Raw genomic sequence first — 19,253 nt, 5'->3', positions numbered from 1 at the left:
AGCTTTCCCACGTTCTCAAATTACCGGCTGGATCTGCTGCCAAGTATCTTTCACAGACAGAAATCCCATCCTGGGAGCTGTCTGACCCCTCAGCTCTGCCATCCCCAGGACCTGCCTGGGGGAGGCAGTGACAGGGACAGTGTCCTGTGATTCCCAGTTCATCCACCTCCCTGTGCTCCCCTGGCTGTGGGGTCTCACTTACATGGATGTCCTGTATTTGATGTCATCCTTCTCAGCCAGCTGCTCACAGGTGAGATTCATGTGCTCCTTCCACAGCCCCTGGCATTTCCGACACGTCTCCTGAGGAGGATAACAAACATTAAAGGAAGGAAAAAACCAAAAAACCACCCAGCACACCACTAACAGCTTTAAGAACTGTAAAAATTCCCCCATCAAGCTGCAGGTTCTCAGGTGAGGGTGGGGCTGGCAGGATGGTACAGTGGTCTGCAGGTTTGTCCTCCATAGGAGACCAAAGGCCACAGAAAATGGGAGGCAAAGGTCTTTCCAAGGCACAAGAAAATAGATATAAAATAAACCCATAAATCCTCATCACCTAAAACTCATGGGACAGCTACCAGGCTCACCAGTCACAACCCAGAGGAGGCTGCAGAGGTAAAAATGTGGTGTCAAAGAACATTAAGTTCATCTGTTTCCTGACCAAAATCCATCACCTTCATATAAAGGGTTTCTAATTCCACCATTGATGGAAACTCTGCAGTTACATCAAAACCTCAGCTTCACCAGGCACACAAGCAAATACATATATTGTTTTGCAAAATCTCACAAAATAAACGATTAAACAGCTGAAAACCACAGAATCTGGACAAACATCCATAAAACTGAGGCAGGATATGAACAAATATTTACAAACTTAACCAGAAGAGTTGGACTAAACTTAGAGCAAGTAGCTGAACTCTCTTGTTCCTGCAAATTCTTTAGCAGCAAGGCTCTAATCCAGGACTGGTAGAGTTGCATGGAGCAGGATTGCTGTGAAGGCACAATTAGGAAAGGAGCTTGGAACAACACTGGGGACAGAGCTGATTTTTTCAGTTGGCTGGCCAAAGAAAACAATTTTGTTTTGGGTCAAACAAGAGATTTTCCTTTAATTTGAGGAAGATTAAAAAATATCCAGATCAGACTTGAAAAAAATACATGTTTTATGATCCAACTGTTTCATCTTCAGGATGGCTGGGACTTGGACTCTTAGATCCAACCTTCCCCCTGGCAGGAAAACCCATCTGGCTATGCAGCATCCTTTTCCCCTGCACACCAGAAAAGGTCCCAAAAGAGCTTTGCCCAGCCCTGGTCTCACTATCAGCAAAATACAAGCACTGCAAAGACAGATCTTATTTGATTTCATTTACCTCCATTTTATTTTAATGAAGAAATTGGCCGTTTATGTGAGATATGAAAGAAGAAAATGCTTCAAGACACACGTAGGCAGCAACACTCTTTTGATCGTGAATCAGACAAACAGGATGAAGGCCAAAGCTTCCAAGGAAGCCACCCTAGGAGGGGGGGATGCAAAATGGGGCCTTGTTTGTATCTGTGCTCGCTGGGAGATGCCCAACTGCTCGTGCTTTCATCTGGGGAATGAAAGGCTCCTGGGCCTGGCTGCTGAGCTGGACGTGTCTGCAGACAGCAGGGTGAGGGCTGCAGTGAGCTGTGACTGCATCCCAAAACCCAGCAGAGCATTCTGTGATCACTCACCTTGCAAATGCACCCCTTGGCAGGCAGGCACTGGTTTTAAGGGGCAGTAAATGCCTCGGGTTCTATTGATTCTCATGAATCATTCATCACACCCTGTGTTTTCCTGCTAAAGCTGTTAAAACAGGCACCATTTTGTGTGCATTTTTGGCAGGCCACATCTGGCTGTTGGCGGCACAGGAGGATCAGACTGGGAGCTGTTCACATACCTCCATGAGGACCCACCTTCCCCTTTATTCCCAACACCTGGCCACATGCCATTCCGAGATCAAAAGTGCGTTAGGTTGCTTTTTTTTAAAATGTACACCAAGGGTTAAAAAGAGCCTTTGGAGCCCTGTAACACAGAACTGCTTCCACATGCCAGCAACAGAGATTTAACAGCTTTTTGCCAGGAGGGCTGGCACATTTTCCAGCCAGGAGCCTGCTATTCCCAATTACTTAACTCCAGGAGCCTCCTCTGCTGCCCAAACGATGCCCTTCAGAAGCAGATGGTGCCACTTAGACCCTCATCCCAAGTCATTCCCTTCTGCTCCCGCCTCCAGCCCGGTGGCTATTGGAAACAATGCTCTCCCTGGAGCCCAGGCTGCTGTTATTTGCCAAACAGTTGTCTCCTGCACTCAGGAAAAGAGATTTCTGTGCAGGCAAGGAGAAAGAGAAGAGGCATGGCCGTGTACATTCCTGGGATGGCACCACAGGAGGTATCCGGTTCCCCGTGTGGCTCAGCAGGTCCCACTGCAGCTGTGCACATTTCTGGGATCCCTCCCAAGTTGTGCTGTCCTCAAGGAGCTGCAAACCCACAGGCAGCTGGGCCTGTGCCAATGCACCCCATGAAGGGGACAGTCCTGTGGCTGCCCAGCTCCCGAGTGTCACCTGGTGCTGCCTCTGACTGAGCAATGTCCTCTCCACGGGAGGCTTGGGAACATGCACCACACACGTGTCATTAGCAGAACCTGTAGTGATTCTTCCCCTTATTCTACCCAAAAACAAGGGCACATTGTTTGATGCCTTCACACAGAACTGGGGAGGAAGCCCATGGCTCAGACAACAGCTACTGCCCTAGTATCACAACTGAGATCACAGCCCTTGCCCAAGAAAAGTGACCTTCTTTAATTTCTACTGAGTCAAACCCAATCCACTTGGCTGATGAGGGTTTTGCACATCTCACACAATGACAATTCGGACAATTCTGAACTCTACAATTTCCACAAAGTGTTCTTTTACTTCAGAACCATCCCTTTGTTTGATAATGGAAGATACTCTCCCATTACCATATTAATTAGCCTAAACACACAGTGGAACAGCTGATTCTTGCAACCAACCTAGATTATTTCCATGGGAAGAGCAGCACAAGGCACCAAGACTGGCTACAGCAATATAAGGCACCACCCAAACCCAGAAAGAGGGAACAAGTCCTTCCCTGTCCTGAAATCATCTACTCCAAGTGTAGTGGCAAAAAAGCAAGTCCACCAAAATAAAGATCCTTCCCAACTTCTTCAGCACTTGGTCCCTTAGCAAACCCTGCTGTGGTCAGGTAGGGGCACTTGTGTTTTAGCTTTAACAGCACTTCAGCTGAATGCATCATTTCTGGATGCTGTGAATTCCATGTTTTCTCCTGCCTTCTCCCACCCAGCCCACTCCTCCTCACAGGCAGGAACAGCTAAGGCAGCTCATGCTTCAGGTGCTGAAGAAGTCTTGGCATTGGGAAACAGCTCCAAACCAGGCATGGAGACAGGAGATGCAGAATCTGCTGCCTGTTACATCCCCAGCTTGGCAGGCAGCCTGGGACAGTCCATTACTGCTGTGCTGGCCACGGGAGGATGTGATGGAGAGGGTGTTTAATCTCACCCTGTAATCTCCTCACTGTACATCTGTTAGAGGCAGTGGCTCCGCTTCCTCCCGCTGCCCGCCAGGAAGCAGCCGGGATTAACACAAACATGTTTGGGTTCAGGAGGATCCTTTGTTCCCAGGGTCAGTGCTGGATGTGCAGCTTTCTGTGCTCAGGGCCAGCCTGGCCAAGGGTGGACTCTTTGCATAGCCCTTCAACACCCTTGTTAATTGTCCAAGCACCTGATGAAGGTGGCAGGGAGTGTTTTATACAAATTTACCACCTTCCTCAGCACTTCTGCTGGTACTTCCAATGGATGCTACAGTTTTAAACACAGCCTAGACTTTTTTCCCCTCACCCTATCATCAACTAAAAATAACTCTCTAAAGTCCATCCCACTCATCACGAGGGGCAAAAAATCTCCAGTAATCAACTTTTCCTTGCCAGTCTCCACATTCTCTTGGCCACAGTCAGTAACAGAAGTCACTTTTCCTGAATGCAACCTAAACAAATGCCACATGGACAAAAACATCAGATGATCCACCCAGATCCCAGCCCGCCTGCCCACGGCATTCCCGCCTGCCCGCTTGTGCTGTAGGAGTTGACACGGAGCCATTTACTGACCGGGCAAAACGCAGAGAGGCTGGGGGAAACTCCACTTAAACAACAACAGGCAACAGCCCCAGCTGTCGTCACCGCCCTGCGCTCCCAGTGGTGGCTCTGAGCTCCCCTCAGCCCTCCATATGCTGGGTAATTAAATCCTTGTGTGATTGCCTGCATCCCCCAGGGAGGGTGAGGTGCACGCTCCAGCGGGCTCTGCCCATGGCACTCGTGGGATGTTGGCAGGAGGGAGGGGAGGCAGCCTGGGACAGAGCCCCAGTGATTGATTTGCTGCTTCCTCCTGCTCTCGGACGTGCAACAGCACAGGCTGACCCCAAACAGGCTGAGCTTTAGCCAAAAGCAGATGTGAATGCAAGTGCCTCAGAACAGCACCTCAGGGCCAGTCCGTACTGTGCTGCTTTAATTAAAGAGCTGCAATTCCCAACCAGATGAGTTAATGGGAAAACAAAGAACCACAGAGCCTTCCTCCCACAAAGTTTCACTGTCCATAAAGCTGCACCAACCTTGACTAAAAATTGATGCAGAAGTGGCTAAATGAATACAACCTTTAAGCATGGATAAGCTCTCATGAACACACTCCTTCAGGGCTGTTCCTGGGATTTCCTATATGTTAAGCTGGGATAAAGAGGCTATAATCCAGCCCAAGACAATCCATTTGGGTAAGAGACCCCTCTTTAGAGATGTACAAACACCCAGCACAGGGAGGAGGGGTGATCCCTGAACTCCACAGTGCAGGGAAAGCTCCTTCCAGCATCAATTGCTGTGGCAATATTCTGGCAATATTCTGGTCCTGGAGCTGCACACAACGGGCACGATGGGCAGCAGGAACCAACCCCAAACACAAAATCCAGGCAGGGTGGGGAAAGGAATGCCGTGCATGGGATGGGTGATGGAGCAAGGCTCAAGGGGCAGGGAGGGCAGGACAGCCGCGGGTTTGGAGCTCCCCCGGGAGCACGGCTGTTCCCCAGGCAGCGCTGCCCCTCAGCGGTGGCTGCTCACACAGCAGGGACAGAGAGCAGGAAGGGAAACTGGGAAAAACAAACCGAGTTCTCCCCTCCTGAGCACGGCCAGGAGCCGTTCTGTGAGGGGAGAGGTCGCAGAGAGAAATAAAGCCAAGGCACAAGCTTGAACTGGGCTGTTAGAATGTGCTGTGGCATAAAAATAGAGACCAAAAAAAGAGTGACTGGGAATTAAAAGCTGGATAAGGAAAACATGCATTTATAACCAAAACCCACCAAGAACCATAGAACAGAATCATAGAATTATTAAGATTGGAAAAGATCTCCATCCAGTCCAGTCTTTAAGAAGGGTGGTTAAAGCTTTTATACAGCCATGTATTAAACCCCATTACAAAAAGTCATGACCCAAACCAATGTCTTCTGTTTTGCCTGTTCTTGTTAAATTGAGCATATTTTCAGTCCCACCCCATCTCTAAGATACTGGAGATACTCAATGCCCTTTTCCTTCCAGGCTGGTTCCTATGAAGGTTTGGGCTGTCTGTGTCAGAATCCCAGAGCCAGAAATGTGTGGTAACTCCCACCTTTTGCCTAAGCCAGTAGGACAAACTCATACCTGTAATTCAGAAGTTTCTGAAACACACACACCAAACCAAAATAAGCCTTTTCCCTCCTCAGAGTTTGACTTTAAAAGGCCAGAACAGCTGCTGATGTGGGTGAAGTGGTTTAGAGACCTATGAAGCAAAAATATCTGCAGCTTCACACAAGAAGTGCTGCTCAGCATCACTGACCCTGTGGCTGGCCAGAGGTGAAAACAGCACCAGCACAAGAAATTGCTCCTTGATCTCACACTCAAGGTAACCTGAGTATGAGAAACAGCTGTTTCATGGAGAAAGGTCATATTTAATTTGAACTTGAACAAAACGATTTTTTTTTTTCATTCTCTGGAATGTTTATAAAGAAGTATGATTGTTTCAAAGCTACTTTCTCTCAAGCTCCAGGGCTCTGAGAAACACATCAAAAGGTGCAGGCAGCAGGTTGGCTGCAGAAAAGAGCACTGGAGTATTTGCATCACACATCCATCACACCAGGATGCCTTCCCCTGAGCTGAGGAACAAGTGTTTCTCACAAGGATAAGCTCTCCTCACCAAAATTATGTGGGATTTTTTTTTTTTAAAGCTAGTTCCCAGCCCTGAGCAAGTTGGTATCACACAGAGCACCTCTCCAGACCAGCACATGGAGGATTCTGGATACAGGGTGGACTGTGACATACCCAGAGGTGGTCACCCACCAATCTGAGTCCACCTGCAGTGCAGGCAGAGGAGAACGCTGCTTGGCCACTTTAGAAAGGCAGGTTAAATACATCCTGGGACCTCACACCAACTGTGCTGGCTAAATCACTGTACCTGAGGTCATATCACTCCTTCCCAGGGAAAAAAGTTGAGAGAAACTCAGCACAAGCTACTGGAAACACATCTGTAGCTGTCAAACCCAGCTTTGAGATCTGTTGGACTGATTGCAGATAACAGCTACTGCCTTCCCAGCCAAGGTAAATAATTAAATAGCAGCAGAGGAGTTCAAAGCCTCAGCAGCTGCCCCTCCTGCCCTCCCCCAGCGAATTCCCGCACTCCATCCAGCAGAGCACATCCAGGAGGTTATCCCTGTAATCCTCTGCACAATCTCACAGAAAAAGGGATGCTGCTTCCAATAGCTGCAACACCAAGTGATGAAATCTGACTGTGGAGCTGGTGGAAACAATAGAGACCTTGGGAGAGGCACAGATTTACAGTTCAAGACAAGGAACTTGATTTTTAGAGGATAACTGCGGAAGGTCACGCCAGGGGTTGCACCCAAGGATGCCAAGAAGGCAAAGGCTGACAAAAGGAAGGTATCTTATTTGCACAGGTACCTGCTAACAATGCAGTGTGAGACTGAGAGAAGGAACAATTACTGAAGTTAGTTTTGAAAATTCCCTCTTACACCACCACATGATAAACAAATGAATTCCCCCATCACCAGGCCCCAGACAAAAGCCAAACCAAAGGGTGGCAGAACCTGGAGAGAGCCTCTTCCAGACCCTTTTTCCCTTGGTTTTCTCTCTCCCTACAGTTTCCCAGATTTTTTTCTAACACAAAAAGATCAGCAAGAGGAACTCTGTTAGAGATGTCCTCTCCTCCATCAAAAATTGCATGGAGACCCAGGTTTATGTAACACACCTACAGCCCTTTTTAAGAAGTCTCTGCAATATAGCAATTTTGATGGTAATTTAGCAGCATTAACACACCTTGTTTTCAATTTAGAACATTTTTAACTGTAATCTCTACCTACAATAGAAGTTCACACTCCAGATCATCACAACACCAGCAAGGGATGGGGGAAGGTGAACTGATGCTGGTAAATAGCTTTGCTCTGGGTACAAGTCCACCCTCAGAAACTGGGCAAACACAGCTTGTGTTGCCTGGGAAATGAAACCCAAATGAGAGGGAACCCAGACTGAGCAAAAAATAAACAAAAATGTTGGGGAATGAGCAAGGATTGAGAAAACAGAAAGCAAAGGGATAACTGGCCTTATTCAAAACTCAGAAATTCAGAAAAAAAATGATTTACTGCTTTAATGCCTGTGTGCTTCAGTTACTTCTTACCTGCTGCTCCCCACACGAGCACCATGTGCAGACAGGACAAATTTGCACCCCTGAACTGAACCACAGGGCAGCCAGCTCTCTAACTGTAATATTTATAGCAACAATATTTGCCACAGAGGTATGAAAATGGCCCTGTGAACCACTAACCTCACCTTGCACCTTCACCACTGTGACACTGAGTCACCTGCAGCTCATTTGCTGGGTTTAAAAAAAGGCAGTGGAGAAACCAGAACCCATGGCCCTGCAGCAGCCTGCTGGAACTGCTAAAAAAACCAAAATGACTGAGAAGTGCCATGTGGTGAAAGAGTTCATACCTGAGCTCCAGTGCAGAAATGCACTGGATTTCCTCCTGCAGCATAAAACCCATTATTTTGTACAGGTGTCTGGATAACAATAACAAAATCTATCAAGGAGACAAGTGTAAAACAAAGCAGAAAACTAATCAGGGAAATAGATGTGCTGGAAAATTACTGATTCCTCTTCCAGAGCCCCTGAGTGATGTTCCCATTCCCTCCTGTACTTAAAGCACCCACCAGCTGAGCCTGGGTTTCTGTTTGCTGCAGAAGTGGTGAAAAAAACCCTCAAACCCACAATTTGTGGGCGTTTTTTAAAGTTCTGCTAAGGTTATTTGGCCCTGCACGATGCAATGTGCCTTCCCAAGGCTGCAGGGAGCACAGGGACACTGGGAGGGACCCAGCAGCCCCACCAGGAGCAGGGCAGAGAGGACAGAGCCACCTAAGGCCATGGAGCCCAGTGGCTGCTGACCGCAGAGCAGCCTAATCTTGACCAAAGCCGATCAAGCTGCCTTAACTCCCGTGGGGGGACAGGCAGGTTACTGGAGCAGGCCTGCAATGTCCTGCCAAACAAGGGTAACTCAGGACACATTCTGTCTTCTAAGTAGAAAAATTGCCTAACCTGTAATTTAATTTTCAGCTAAGTCATATAATCCCTTTCTATTCACTTTTTTATTAGTCGCGGAAAAAACGCGGGGCTCGGAAACGCTTTGGAGTAAGAGAAAAAGCACCTCAGATCTGCAGACATTGAAGCTAAGCTGAGTTAGCAACTCCAAAGGGAGCCTCTGCACCTGCAGCAGCTCTCAACAGCAGCTGCTAATGCAGCAAGACAAGCTGAGTTCCGCACAGCCACGTGAGAGCAGGGAAAAGAGGCCAGGAACAACAACTGGAACCCCTGCAAGGTTTGTGGGGTCCCAGAGCTGGGTGGGACACAGCCCTACACAAGTGGAACAGCACCCTGCAACACTGGAGTTGTGAAATCCCAAGTGAAGAGTTCCCTTTCTGCCACGCTCACAAACACCCATCGGAAAGACCGGTTCCCCTCTTCCCCTGCATGAGCACATGAGTTTAATTAAGCACGCTGTTCAACAATTTGCATGGCATGACTTGTCTACAAACCAGAGATGTTGCAAGCCTGTTATCTGTAAAAGCAGAAAAACCCTCAACCCCCACCCCCCAAAAGCACAAGTCACCCCATCTCCAGGGATCTGTTTGAGACCCAGCTCATTCCCAAGCAGCAGCAGTAATTTCAGCCATGACCCAACTACAACAGCAAAACAAACTGGAATATTTCATGTTGCACTGCTGATGACAATTTGGTTTTGAGGGGAGAATCCTGGCTGGTTCAGGAGAAGGAAAGCCATCCTAACACACAGAGAGGAATGATGCTCCTGGGTGCAGGATGGGGGTTCACTGATCACCTTTACCACACACAAGTCACCTCCCTCCTCCTACACCCATACAGAAGGAAAAACCACAAGAACTGCAAGTACAGAGAGCTTTGGCAGAGCTGGATGTAAGCAAGGATCAAAACTGGTGTTGTGGGGGGTTACATTATCCAAAGGGTGGATTATTAAACTATGCTGTACATGCAGTTCCTCTGGAAGGATTAAGTCCAACACCCTCACAGGGGTACGAGCCACACACAAGAGCGCAGAGGGTGGGATACCCAGAGATTCAATCGACCATTTTGGCAGCACAAGTGAGGTATTTAGACACAGACTGGTCCCAGCCATTTCCCCAGCCCCAGAGCAACTTCCAGATCCTGTTCTCATTTTCCCAGGATGTCTATTGTGAAGACAAGGAGAGGAAGGAAAAAAGGAAAAAGCACAATCACAAACACACCACCATTAAAACAGAGTTGAAGAATATGCGGATGCTACTGAAAACCACTTCCAAAGTGGTTCCCCAGCATGGGGGGAAGTGTTTAGCTCCTGCTGACCAGTCAGTGACCCTGGGGAAGAGGCTTTCCATGGCAGCAAACCCCAAGGCATGTCACCCACCAAGGAATGGAAACACCTTTCTCCAAGAGAGAAGTCCCAGTCGTATCCCTGCAACTGGACACTGTGATCTAGTGAGGGGTGGCTGGAATGAAACAATCCCAGGAGCATCATCAGAGACTCTCCTAACTAGCTACTGTCTTTTTTTCATCCTAATTTCAGACCTCAAGTGCCACATAAGAACCAAAAATAAAGAGTCAGCCAATAGGTTTTGGATGGAAGAAACGTGAGCTGTATCACTTAAAAAAGCAGCAGTTTAACCCAGTGCCAAATGAGCCATTTGCATTAACCTCGTGAAACAGGATATGAAGCACTTTTAGAAAGAAACAGGAGATTGACTTTATTAGAAAAATACTATTAAGGTTCAAATTCATCAAACCATTTGTAGCCAGGGAGGGATGATTTGTAAAAGATATTATTGGCTGACAAAGCTGGCTTTTGGCTGTCCAAGCCATCAGCAATTACCACCCAGAGGGACATTACCTGTTCTCAGCTAATGAGTGACACCGGTGCCAAACATCAGGCACAGACATTAACTGGGGTAGAAAATGGCTCTTTAGGGGTCAGGAAGAAAACTATTCTGAGACATCCATGAGAAGCCAAGACATTTCACTTGGTGTAAAGGAGATTGTAGAGAAGAAGTGTGTATTGTTCTCCTAGGCTTATCTAGACTCAATCAAAGTTAGCTAAACTCAATCAGACATGAAAACGTCGTGGGTTTGGACCAGATCAACCTCTCCCCATGAAATTAAGGAGACTCACAATTCCTAACTGCTGTCTTAAGCAACAAGACTGAAAATCTATGGCCCCCTTCAAACAAACAAACCCATCACCTCAGGGTCGATGTTGTAACTTGGTTTATTTTAGTCTAGAAATTTACTATGTTGCAAATTCCATCCCCACCCATCGGGCTCTGGTAAGCCCAGCCCCTTCCTCCTGCCCCACTTCTCCTTCCACTTCTGACCCAGGATTTTATTGCAAAGGGAAACCAGGGTTATTTGCCATAAAAGGAAAAGACCCATCTATCACATTTCTGCAGAGGGGAGTCAACCAAGAGGAACTTGAGTGACTTCCTAAAAACTGCGGAAGCAGCAGAGGCCTCTGCCGTGGCCCCTTATAAGGATTAAAGGGCTTTTCTCCCGCTTCCGCCAGGGATGCACGTGGGCACCAGCAGCAGACAGAGCAGCAGCACAGATGTCTCATTCTGAAGGAAGACAAAGGGGAAGGGAAAGAAAAAATAGCAGCAGCAAGCAGGCAGTTTAGGGAGTTCTGCCCCAGGCTCCCCCGGGCACTGCAGATGCAGCCTTTCCCTTGGTGACCCAACACGCTCCTTTCCATGCAATCCTACTGATGGATCTGCTGGAATTAACAAGATGAAAATTTCCTTTACATCAAGAATGCTTTTGGCCTTTTAGTTGTGGCATGTTTATGTTTGCCTAACAAACCTCTATGTTTCTTCCATCAGATATTATTCTGAATTCCTAGCCTCAACTATGGGCGTGCTCAATCAAAAAGTAAGGGGAGTCAGAAGTTATTTCATTCACAAACATTAACTTTGCTTTTTTTAAAATGAAAAAGCATTCTTTTACATTTATACCACTAACCACAGCCACACTTAAACTCCCTTAACACACAGACAGATGAAGGTGAGGTGCCCCTGCACTGACAATCACTCACCAGCAGCACACTGCACCTTGTATTTCAGATATATCTACAAGAAAAGCTGACAGGACAATTTCATTTTTGTTTCACTTTCAGAATCACATGAAACAATGCAGCAGTATTGGGTGGAAACCACAAAACTGATTATGAGCCCAGAAGTAAAAGTTAACCTGAACTTGTTTGTCAGGTCTTAACAGCACAATGGTGACTGGGGAGAAAAGTCAGTGTGATACTCACAGGGCATCTTAAAATCTCAAAACATCACTTATTGCAGGGTTTGTTTGGAGGGGAGGCTTTTTATTTCAGAGTTGGAGCTTCATAATTTTAGGATAAGCCAAGGAATCTCTGCTTTGTAGCTGCAGTGGCTCCAAGTCTCTTCCTTAGAGTGGTTCCCGTATGTGTGAATGGTGCCTCCCCCACTCCCAGCACCAACCTCTTAAACAAAAAGAGTTCCAGTAAGAAGGGAAGCAAACAACACAAGATATCCTCTTCCACTTTACACAGAATAAAATACTCCTCTGTCCCACACCAGACCTTAGAGCAAACAGCTTCACCCTGGGCAAAGTCTCCCACTGGTCTCCAGGAAGTCCCACTAATAGAGCATATTCCAATATTTACTTTCAATTTCATTTATCCATTTATGTACCAATTCAGGTACATAAACTGAACTTTGGTAACACATTCTACAACCCAGTACCTTTGTGAAAGGCTTTGGTGTGCCAGGTTAATGCTGCCCAGCAGCCAGACAAAGACCCTCAATCCTCTCCCCTTTTTTAACACAAACACTATTGCCTGACTTCTCAGGAGCACAAAGAGGATATATTATAACAAGAAGCACAAAAACTTCACTTTTTGGTTTTGACCACTAACCTAGAACCTCTCCCTTTGAAGAGCAGCTTTTCAGGAGTAGCTTGAAAACCACCCTGGCTTACAGCAGTCTCATTACAGGACAGGAGAATGTTCCCCCTCCACAAGTCACAATAAACCAAAATAAATTCAATTCAGCAAGGCCTCAGCCAGCTCCAGGCTGCAAGCTTTCTTTGGGTGAATTGTTTAGAACAGTCTTTTTAAATCTGATCTTCACTACCTACTGTAGGGCCACTGGGGTCCCACTGCTAAACCTGAGGCTGATGTTCCTTTGCTAGCAAATCAGTGGCCTGTGTTACTTATCCCAACAACTTCTAGTGCCAATTTATTTTATAAAGCAAGACCCTCAGCAGAGATCTTACTCAGAGAAAAAAAAAAAAAAAAGAGAAAAAAAGAGAAAAAAAAGGCCCAAGCAGGTATAACATCTGACTTATAACATCTGACTTTACTGCTCTTGAATGCAAAACCCCACAAGCCCTTTTTGACACGAGGCTCCTAAAAATAACTCATCCTTAAAAAAGTCCAGTTATTTTTATACAGTCACAAGAATCACTGGATTGCTTCTAATTATCCCATCCTTCCTTGGAATGTCTATTTGTGCTCAACACAACTGGCTGTGACACCAGTGGAATCATAACACATCCTGAATTACAGGCAGCTGGGTAAGTTTAGTTTCACCTTGTGAACAGCTTTGAGAGAGTGACAGTTAAAAAAAGCCCATTTCACTGTGATCTTTGGAGCCTGTGTTAAAAAGGTGCCAGTTCAAAGTAGAAACAGATCTTACACTGGCCATGACTTAAAACAAAACCTGTCTTTAACAAGGATTCACAGCAGGATTAGAAATGTCCCACCTAAACAGGATCAGCAGGCAGATTGCTAAAAAGCCCCTAGAGCAGGGCTGGTCCACTGGACTCCTCTGTCTTTGCTGTAAATACATCCTTGCTGCCTCTGGCCCCCAGGGCACACTGACTTTGCTCCAGAGGGTGGTAACACACAGGAATATGGACAGCTGTCCATCTGCAGCATGCCCAGCCACTCCAGCTGCACCCTTATGGCAACCAGGCTATCACTGACAGCCCCAGAGCCTCCCATGGTGCAGGCAGCCCTCAGCTCCAACTGGAACTCATTACTGCACATCCAAATATTTGCAAGGAAAACTTGCTGGATGCTTATTCATAGGAGGCCTGGCTCCTGCCTCATTTTCTTAATGCTCCTCCACACCCTGAGGGGAAGAACATTTCCAGAATTAGTGTCCACAGCCCCATCTTCTTCTCCCAAGCTGCATCTCAAAGCTAGAACTCACACCATATCTTTCCGCTATTATTTAACACTGTTTTTTCCCTTCCTGCTATTGTTTCACACTATTTTTTTTTTCTCCTTTAAAAACGTGATGCTTTTATCTGAAGAGTCATCCATTGCAATTTGTATTGTCATGGCAACAGGACTCCCTCCCCTGCCCAGAGCCCATCCCCAGGCTCATTGTGCTCATTACCAGCCTGGCAGGCAGCACCCTGCATACAGATGAACCTCTCAACGTGGGCTGCTCTCCCTGCAGCTGGACTGACACAGCTCCTGCTATGGGGCTATGGTTGCACCACAAGAAGGGAAAGATCATTCCTAAGTCAAATTCCCTCTATTCAAAGAAATAAGCTTTACTCAAGGCATTTCTGTAGTAGGAACATTTTTGTTTTGCTGGTTAAAATGGAGAGAACCAGGCTCATAATCTGTCTGAGCAGTGCAATAGAAAAAAACATTTAGAGCAGGTGTAAGAGGGCTTGGCTGAGGCAGCTTGGACATACTGATAAAGAAAAAGGGGAAGATTACTCCACAAAGGAACACAGCCAAGAACAGGGCTCTGGAGCCCTCTTATGGCAGCTCAGTCTCAGCTCCTCAGAGCAGAATTCCACACACAGCTCCCAGTGTCTGTAAGGACAAGGATGCAATGCCATTAAGACAGGGTGGGAAAGAACACCTCTCCTGGCTTTGAGCACACAAATGTCTTTTAAAATCCCACATTTCCAGCTCCTTAAATGGTCCTGCTAAGTGTGCAAAGACTGGACGAGTCCCACATTTAAAGTGGGACAGAAGACACTGAGTCCAATCTCCTCCACAGCTAAAATGCTCCTTCAGCAACAGAAACATGTAAGGAAAAAACCAAATTCACTGCTCCATGGGGATGTCAGGCTGACTAATGCCATGCAGGAAGGCCAGACTGGTTTCATACCAACACTTTCTTCACTTCTCCAAGCCAATAAGTTCTGACAGAGCCACAGAGCTCAGCTCCAAAATCCCTGCCCAGCAGCTACTCAGGGAGCACATGGTGAGGAGGGGGCTCACCTCAAGCTGGGGAGAGCACAGCTGCTGGACTCTGAAGGGGTTACAGAGATTCAACAGCAGGGAAATATTTATGGAGAAAAGATGCTGAGCTGTGCATGTTTTCCAGGCTGGAGATGGTTTTAATTTACCTCTTGCAAAGGCTGTGATTATTTGCTGCTGGTTTTTGTTGAAAGCAGCTATTCGAGGCTCACCTACTCCCTCTGGTGTCACAGCTCTGCAGCTGAGCCAGAACAAAACACCCCCTAAACTCACACAAACTACAAGGAATCCTGCTTTTTTCCCCTCTGGAAAAGAGGAAGCCATATTTATAAGCATTAGTGATTACTCTTCCCAGGCACAAAGCAGTCTTTGACTAAAGCACACTAAGGACAGTACAGACATCTCCTAGAGCTCAGAGCTACAGCCAGGAGTAGATCTCTTTTTTTTTCCCAGTTCTTCTTTCAGAGGCTGGTCTCTGCCTGACTTTAGCTTGATTGCAGCTCCTCACTAGATTTTCCTATAGTTCTGGTCAGCACTGTCATGGCTGTGTTAAAGTATTAATTTAGATATTTTTATGAGATGTTTTAAAACTGGGGATGTATCCTCACCCTTACAAGGCTGGAGCCAGGCATCCAATCCTCCTGGAACTAGCTGTACACTGCAGGAGAAAGCTGCATCTCACCAGCCCTCTCACATCACTCCATGAACTCCAGGAACCTGCACAGCCCCATAGACAAAAGGGATTCAGGTTTCACCATGGTTAAAAACTGCCACCTCCCAGCCAGTGCTGCTTTCCCAGATGCCACCCTGCTGCGTGGTTCTTCTGCTTCTTTCTTCTCAACCTGCTCCTCCTCTTCTTTGTCTTTATATTGTGCTTTCTTTCACTGCTGAGCTGCCATACAACGCTGCTATAGCACAGAGGAGAACAAACACAGCTCCTTATCCTCCCTTTTTCATTTGTAGCTGCTTCTCTCCCATTCCACCTGGGAATCTTGCATCCTTTCCTGCATTGTCTGCCCCATGCCTCTTCCCCAAGCTGGCAGCAGCTTACCCAGCCTGGCAGAATCCCTCCTCAGCCCACGTGAACAAGGTTTCCAAGCTCTCCTCATAAAGCATCTGCTCCAAATTCTCTGATTAATACATACCTTGAAGGGAACCATAAATATTTGCCTGGATTTTCTGTTAATCTTGCTCTGACATAGCTATTAGGATTACTGGAGTGTGGGTTGATAAGCAATGGGGTGAGTGCTGGAGTGTTTCGGGAGATGACAGCAACATCTTGCTGTATTTCACTGATGTGGATGCCTTGGTGACCTGCACTAATCCACTTGGAAAATTACTATGAGAGAACAAAGAGTCTTAAAATATGAAGCAGAGGGAGGTGGAGTGCTGCAAAGAGAAGTTTATTTCCAGACCAGCCTTTTCTAAATATATGCATAAACATCTGTATTCAGTGCTAAGTGGAGAATCACAAACAGAAATGAGCAGAGAAAAGCCCAGAGCAGGACCTCCCCACACACATTGGTCCAGCAGGAAAAATCCAGGAGCCCTAATTTACAGCATAACCTTTCTCTCAGTGCACACACACAAGAACAGCCATTTAACAAAGCACCACACAAAAACAAAGGCTGTTTTGCAGAGTTCAGGTCAAAAGCAGAATTTTGGATGCAGTGATGACCGACAGCCCTTTTCACACAGACCTCTTACTCCTGAATATTAAAATGCTGCTTAGTTCCTTCACCAGCATCATTAGCATGACCCAGTGTAGGGTCAGTAGAAGTCCATCTAGACCTGTGCTGTTTGGAGGGAAATGAGGAAGCTCCTTATGGACAGGGCAGGAATGCTGCTCCTCACACTGCTCCCCATGGGCCAGGGACAGTCTGCACTTTATCTAATAGCTCTCTCTAAATTCCTCTTTGAATTTGCCTTTGAATCACACATGTTCTGAGGCTGTCTCTCTCCTGGCAGCACTAATTAACACACCACAGGATTCCCAGAAGTGTTACCCACTGAACCCAGGCTCCCATTCCCTGCAGTCCCTCAGCTCCATGGCTCTCAGTCAGCCACGTGTTCACACCTAGGCTGGCTCAGCCTGGCCAATCTAGCTGGATCACAGCTGGAAATGGTGGGGCTGCAGACTAATGATGTTACAGCAATAGATTTCAACTCAGAATGAGCCAAAAGTGACCTTTAAATTGGGTGTCCTATAAAAGCATCTATTGCTTTTATTCCATTTACAACTAAGTCTAAAGTCTTCCCCTTCCCCCTTCTCAGTCAGGATCTCCATCTTGATCCAAAAGCTCCAAGATGACTCAAAGTACGGGTTTTCAGCCAGCACTGCCTTTTAGACATTTAATATTAACTTTTAATACTATCTTCTCATTATCTGTTACATTTAAAATGTTACACACATCTCTGGAGGTGTACCCTGACAGACTCATCAAGTGATCTCAACATTTCTCCTCAGAGACACAGCTTTAACATCTTACTGTCTGTAAGGCAGATTTCTAGACTGCAGAGAATAATTTTAAACTTCTTCTAAGGGTCTGCTATCCTCCTATCATTCTTGACTAAGAACCAGAACAAAACACTTGGTGTCACTGATGTCATAATATAAAGAAAATGTGATCTGACTCCATATGCCCAACATGTAAGTCCAAGGACTGCAACAGCTTTCCTGGTAATTGGCACCGCTTGCTTTCACTTTTCCATAGTGATGAGGTACTTCAGAAAAATGATCCAGTCCAAATTTTTGGGATAGCATGTCATCAAACCCACAGGGAGCAGCAAGAAGGCTCACTGATACTGCAAAGGCACTCTGAGCAGCAAGCAATCTGGAGTAACACATGCCAGCAGATCACGGGGATTTTGCATATTCCTGACAAGCAGCTGTAATGATTCCATGTGGGAGACAAGTCAGAGGACTGTCAGAGGAGCTCAGTCTGCTTTGCTATGGCTGTGCAGTTGCACAACTCATTACACACAAGAACAGTCCACCCAATGCACTGAGTAAATGCCTTTTAGTTTTACATAACCAAATCAGCCAGGCCAGCCTTTCCCCCACACCCTGGAGCTCCCCAGGGCCTCTGGGCTGTTGATCCAGTCTCACAGGCAAGGGAAAAATGAGAGAATGGGTGTTCAGGGACAGCAGGAGAGTGTGTATGTGCAGGCACACACAGCACCCACACTAATACCAACACTCACTTTTGCAGATACTTCCTGGGCACTGAAGATGGCAGAGATCCCATTTCTCTAGGAAAAAAAAAGCTGAAGAATAACCCCAGATTTCAGAGCAACAATTGATCAGTGTCTCAGCCATGGCAACTTGCCACCGATAAACGGATGCAGGCGAGGGATAACATGTCTCTTATTCAGCAGCTACTTCATTCCCATTTCACTTTCAGAGCTCACAGGAGGGAACAGAAAAACCAACAGCTCCAGCTAATGCACAGCAGCTCTTGCCTCATCAGGCCATCTCATTCCTGCTCACAGCTGGACCTTGAGGCTGCCCCTGCAGCGACAGAGATTGGAGCCAACTGCAGTGAGAGAGCACTGCTACACACACAGCTCTTGCCAAGCATTTCCCCCAGTATGAGCCACCCATGTTGGGATTGAGATATGTCATTTATACCATGCATTTTAATTTATCTCCTTATGGAGGTAAGGCACAGGGAAAGTCATTGCAAATGTCACAGCAATACCTGAGAGTTGAAGTGTCAGAAAAGGGAGCTGATCCATGTATTTGGTGAGGACCCAGGGCTTCTACCCCTGGTCCTCAGGGGATTCTCTGCATTTTTCCATTGTTTTTACTCATTTGCACACCTTGAGTTCACCATAATGCTTGGATCAGGAAAAGGAAAGGAAAATACATCACAGAATGGTTTGGGTTGGAAAGGACCTTAAAGCTCCCCTTGTTCCACCTTCCTGCCATGGCCAGGGACACCTTCCACTGTCCCAGGCTGCTCCAAGCCCTGTCCAACCTGGCCTTGTAGGGGTGGGGAACCCACAACTTCTCTGGGCAAATATAATTATACCCAGGACACTGCAGTGCTTGGCTTTTTACATCAGGGGTGAGCCTGGACTAGGTAAAGGATGCTTTGCTTTCAGAGACCAGCTCAAACCAGCTGTGTTAAGTCTCCTGTGCAGAACAGAGTTTAGTCTGGCAGATGGAGATGCTAAGTGAGACTCATTAATCTGTTAGCACTTTCACCCACCCACCGAAATCCCAGTGGTCTGAAGTCATGGTTTTCTGACAAATCCAGAAATCTATAGCTTGTACAACAGCTGCATCCAGAATAAAGTTCCAAGAAGAAAAAAATGTTTCGTTAAACTACATGGGTAGGTAGGTTAAAATTATTCAAAGG

At 46.6% G+C, this 19,253-nt stretch overlaps 1 protein-coding gene across 3 annotated transcripts in view; it reads right to left on the bottom strand.

The window, feature by feature from the left end:
- The window catches only part of RNF216 (ring finger protein 216), a 76,558-nt gene that overhangs the window by 14,454 nt on the left and 42,851 nt on the right, over positions 1-19,253 (bottom strand). For all 3 annotated transcript variants that reach the window (XM_054643900.2, XM_077186869.1, XM_077186870.1), the window contains one exon: positions 203-300. In XM_054643900.2, coding sequence (XP_054499875.2) covers positions 203-300 — 98 coding nt within the window. The remainder of the gene's footprint in view (positions 1-202; positions 301-19,253) is intronic.

The sequence above is a fragment of the Agelaius phoeniceus genome, chromosome 16, assembly GCF_051311805.1.
Source record: "Agelaius phoeniceus isolate bAgePho1 chromosome 16, bAgePho1.hap1, whole genome shotgun sequence".
NCBI lineage: Eukaryota > Metazoa > Chordata > Aves > Passeriformes > Icteridae > Agelaius > Agelaius phoeniceus.
The sequence above is the reverse complement of the archived record's forward strand: the minus strand, read 5'-3'. Positions and strand labels throughout refer to the sequence as shown.